General features: G+C 49.6%; 1 protein-coding gene across 4 annotated transcripts in view; it reads right to left on the bottom strand.

Moving 5' to 3' along the window:
• The window catches only part of ASXL1 (ASXL transcriptional regulator 1), a 47,418-nt gene extending 45,411 nt beyond the window's left edge, over positions 1 to 2,007 (bottom strand). For 2 of the 4 annotated variants that reach the window (XM_081323729.1, XM_081323727.1), the window contains exon 1: positions 1,062 to 1,964. In XM_081323729.1, the coding sequence (XP_081179855.1) occupies positions 1,062 to 1,121 (60 nt within the window). In that variant the 5' untranslated portion in view covers positions 1,122 to 1,964. Of the gene's footprint in view, positions 1 to 1,061 lie in introns of all 4 variants that reach the window. The other 2 variants (XM_081323733.1, XM_081323734.1) reach the window with 1 other exon arrangement.
• Positions 2,008 to 5,163: the final 3,156 nt, after the last annotated feature.

Raw genomic sequence — 5,163 nt, forward strand, 5'->3', positions numbered from 1 at the left:
GTTGGCAGAAGCTGGGACGAGTAACAGGCGCTCACTCTGTTACGCGGCACTCGGGATTTGACCCGCCAAACTGCCGACCTTCTGATCGACAAGCTCAGTGTCCTAACCCACTGAGCCACCGCGTCCCTATGTATATATATATATATATATATATATATATATATATATATATATATATATATATATATATATATATATATATATATATATATATATATGTGTGTGTGTGTGTGTGTGTGTGTGTGTGTGTGTGTGTGAAGTGTATATGTGAGTCTTCTGTTCCTTCCGACGCGATCTGAAGACTCACTTATTCGAACAAGCCGGCCTGGCCTGATGGGGGATGGGTTGGGATTTTACTGTCGTTTTTAATATATCTACTTATTGTTTTAGCTTGGGCATTGTGTTTAATTCTTTTTTAACTTTTGTATCTTTGTATTTTTATATGTTTGCCCTGTTCACCGCCCTGAGTCCTTCGGGAGAAGGGCGGTATATAAATAAAATTATTATTATTATTATTATTATTATTATTATTATTATTATTATTATTATTATTATTATTATTATTATTATTATTATTATTCTGAGGTTTTCGCGGGTGTTTGTATGTAGATCTTTGGTCATTCGGGTTTTTTCCCACCTTCAATTCTACGTGGGGAAAAAACCCGAATGACCAAAGATCTACACACACACACACACACACACACATATATATACATATATATACACACACACACACACACATATTTTTTATATATATATATATATATATATATATATATATATATATATATATATATATATATATATATATATATATATATATATATATATATACACATACACACACATACATATACATATACATATATACATACATACATCTACGTATACACACAGACACAATATACGCGCGCGCACACATTTTTATATCTCTGTCTCCCTCCACAGCCGACTGCCCCCCCCCAGGGCGGAGACCCCCGTGGGGGGGGGTCCTGGGAGCCCCCGGGAGAGAACCAGAGCCCAGCGCCCCCCCGCCCGAGCCCCCCCCCGGCCCCGCTCACCAGGCGGGCGGCCTCGGCCCACGTGCGCTCCTTCTTCCTCCGCTGCTTCAGCTCCTTCATCTTCCTCCTCCGGGCGGGCGGGCGGGCGAGTTGACCGGAGGGGCGCGCGCGCGCGCACGTGAGCGAGGGAGGGGGGGAGGAGGAGAGGCTGCCGAGCGGGCGGCGACGGGAGCGCGCCTGGAGGCGACCGTTACTCGGGCGGGGCTGGAGGCGAGCGCGGGCTTCGCGGCGGGGGAGGGGGGGGGCTGCGGGCGCGCGCGCAACGCCGGGGCGGCTGAGGTGGTGGGAAGGAAAAGGAAAAGGAAAAGAAAAAGACGGCGGCTGAGAAGGAAGCGGCGGGCGGGCGGGCGCGCGCGTCAAGGAATGCGGCGGCGGCGGAGGAGGCCCGACATAACAACCGGACGGAGAGGTCAAAGGTCTCCGCAAGGGCGGGCGGGAAAAGGAGAGAGAGGAGAGAGGAGAGAGAGAGAGGGAGAAAAAAAACGCCCAAGGAGGAGGTGGGGCGGATGGCGCTCGCTCGCTCGCCTGAGGAGAGCCTGCGTGACGGAGGCGCGCTAGGCCCGAACGGTGGCCGCGGAGGGACAGCCCGCCCCGATCCGAGAGGCGCGCGCGTTAGAGCCAGCGGCCGAGGGAGCGTTCGAAGGCGAGCCAGACGAGCGCGCGGGGCACGACGGGAGTTGCAGTCCCGGAAATGGAAAAGGGAGAGGGGGAGGGCGCGCTCCCAGAATGCTCCGCGAAGATGATAATGACGATCATCGTGACGAGGCGGGCTCTGGGTGGCGCTGGCCCCGCCCCCTTACTGCGGGGCATGACGGGTAGAGCGAGAGGTCCGGGCCCGGCGTTGTAGGCCTGATAGGCGGTGGCCGCCGCTGGGCAGAGCTCGAACCGGGAAGCCCGGAAGGTCGCTTCGGAGAAGATCGAGGCTGGAAGGGACTTCTCGCCGGGCAGATTTTCAAAAAGAGACCCGACAGCCACTTGTCTGAAATTATATAGGGCAGGGGTCTTCAAACCTGGCCCTTTTATGACTTGTGGACTTCAAGTCCCAGAATTCCTCAGCCAGCAACGCTGGCTGAGGAATTCTGGGAGTTGAAGTCCACAAGTCATAAAAGGGCCAGGTTTGAAGACCCCTGGTTTCAGGTCTCCTGCTTGAGCAGGGGGCTGGGCTAGATGACCTCCAGGGTCCCTTCCAGCTCTATTCCCTTCTGATTCAGATGGGGCCGCGGTCCCTAATGCGGTCCTGGTCAAGGTGTGGGAACCGGCTTGGGGCTGCCGGGTCCATCCTGGAGGGACGCCCCTGGCCGCCGTGCCGTGGCTGTGGAGGATGGGAGCAGGGAAGAACCAGACGGGGTGGTGGGTTCTTGGGGTCACCCAAAAGAGGGGTCGGCAAAGGGCCAGGAGATGAGGAGGAGGAGGAGGACACAGCCTAGCCTGTCCTGCCTAAATCGGATACTACCGGGAAGAACATCCATCTTTACAGTCTTAAAACCTTTTTCAAACTTTCAGGGTGAAGGCCAAATATGGCTCTTTTTAGGCTCGTGCCTCGGCAGGCCTGTTTCTGAATGAGACAAACCAGATGGGAAGATCATTTTATTACAATTTATCAGAATATCCAGACAAAGGGGATCCCTCTCAATTCAGAGGGAACCCCCCCTCATTCTTAGCTTACCACCCCTTTTATAGTTAACAAAGGGGAAAAAATGAAAGAAGAAAGTTAGTTGGTCAATATCTCAAGAGCTGCCCCAAAGAAGAGGGAGTCAAGCTCTTCTCCAAAGCAGGACAAGAAGCAAGGGAAGGAAATTGAGCAAAGAGAGAAGCAACCTAGAACTAAGAAGAAACTTCCTGGCAGTTAGAACAATTAACCAGTGGAACTCCTTGCCTCCAGAAGCTGTGAATGCTCCAACACTGGAAGTTTTTAAGAAGAGCCTGGACAGCCATTTTGTCTGAAATGATACAGGGTTTCCTGCCTTAGCAGGGGGTTGGACTAGAAGACCTCCAAGGTCCCTTCCAGGTCTGTTATTCTGGTTGACTCCTATCCCTGGTTCAGCCATCTATCATGCATACATGATAGCAGTATCCCAATATTGAAGGGGCTGCCACAAGGAGGAGGGGGTCCACCTATTCTCCAAAGCATCAGAAGGCAGGACAAGCAACGGATGGAAACTCATCAAGGAGAGAAGCAACCTGGAATTAAGGACAAGTTTCCTGACAACAATTAATGAGTGGAACTCCTTGCCTCCAGAAGTTGTGAGTGCTCCATCACTGGAAGTTTTTAAGTAGAGACTGGACAACCATTTGTCTGAAATGGTCTAAGGCAGGGGTCTTCAAACTTGGCCCTTTTATGACTTGTGGAATTCTGGGAGTTGAAGTCCACAAGTCATAAAAGGGCCAAGTTTGAAGACCCCTGGTATAGTTTCCTGCCTGAGCAGGGGGTTGGACTAGAAGACCTCAAAGGTCCCTCTTATTGTTATTGTTAAGATAACCACAGTAAACCAAAGTTTTGTTTGGAGTTAGATAACCAAATGCCAGTTGAAACTAATAAACTTTCTTATTAGGAAATAGTATCCAGCTATCCTTCTGTAACTTTTATCTTTTGGGTTTAGGGATGTTTAAAGCTATCTAATCAATCCATGCAGTTTTCCTTAATTCCGGTCTAATGGTTTTATAAAACCTTTTATCACCTTTTTAAAAGAGAGAAAAATAAGTCAGATCAAAATGTAAAGTAATTATGTTTCAAATTGAAAGTAAAATAGAAAGTAACTGTAAGCTAACAAATTACAAAGTCCGTGTCATTTGCCCCTCAGGGTTAGGGACTTCACTTCCCATAATGCTGGCTGGGGGATTCTGGGAGTTGAAGTCCACCCATCTGACAAGTGGCCGAACACTAAAATCAGCAGCTACGTATGAAGATGGGCACAGGGTGGGATTTTTAGCACCAGCAATAATCTTGTGGGGGAGGGGGGGGTATAGCTAGTCCTTGTTTAGCAACCACAACTGAGCCTGGCAGCTTGGTTGCTAAGTGAAGCGAAGCAGTTGCTAAGTAGCATGGTGAGTTTTTGCGATCTTGAGGCTTGCTTTGCTTTCCTGCACAGGTGGTGAGCCTCGGTTGCACAATTACTTTTTCTTCCTGATCATAACAGTGGCCAGTCATTAAACAAGGACTACCTGTGCTTAAAGCAATTAGATCATGAAAAGCTTGACTAAATCCTACTCTGCTTTGGAGACGGAGGAAGAACTGCAGGTTTACTTTGAAGGAAGGCCAGGGGTCTTCAAACCTGGCCCTTTGATGACTTGTGGACTTCAACTCCCAGAATTCCTCAGCCAGGAAGGAAACATTGCTCACAGGAAGCAGTAGCGTCTCTCATATCTTGTCCTTTGGAGAATATCCCTGCGTGAGTCTCGCTGGAACTAAGGGAAGCTTATTTACTCCAGTGGGACTAACACGCAGGTAAGGAGCCCAGTGGCTGGCTGAGGAATTCTGGGAGTTGAAGTCCACAAGTCATCAAAGGGCCATGTTTGAAGACCCCTGATCTGAAGTTACGGCATTGAAAGGACCGTTTTGACATGACCCCTGGTAACGGGATCAGCATCCGGGGGCTTGGCAACTGGCACATATTTAAGACAGGTGCCCTCCCCCACCATCTGATCCCCTTTTGCAACCTTTCCTCAAGTCAATGGGTGAGGCAAGATTCGCTTAATGACTGCCTGATTCACTTAACAGCCGCAGTGACTCGCAAGGAAGGTGGTAAAATGGGGGCAAAACTCAGCCCATCGCTGTCTTTGCTTAGTAACGGGGCTCAGTTGCTACCTCTCTACCCATTCTGGGGGTGGCCCATGGTTGTGGAAGTGTGTGCCACGCGAGCCTTTTTCAGACCAGCTCTTCAAACGGGCGTCGTTGGCTTTGTGCGTTTGCCGCTCGAAGCCCGGCGCAGTTTCCCCTTTTTGGTGCTGATACTGGTATGTTATCTTACGGTTTCTGGTTTGATCTGTTCCACTTGCACGCTTCTCTCTTCCAAAAACCTTATTCCGTCAGGCTGTTCTATAAAGCTGGTATGCATGCACGGTGTTAAAGAAAGCATTGCAGAACTCCGAGGAAATGTGTTGT

The sequence above is a fragment of the Vipera berus genome, assembly GCF_964194415.1.
Source record: "Vipera berus genome assembly, chromosome: 3".
Taxonomy (NCBI): domain Eukaryota; kingdom Metazoa; phylum Chordata; class Lepidosauria; order Squamata; family Viperidae; genus Vipera; species Vipera berus.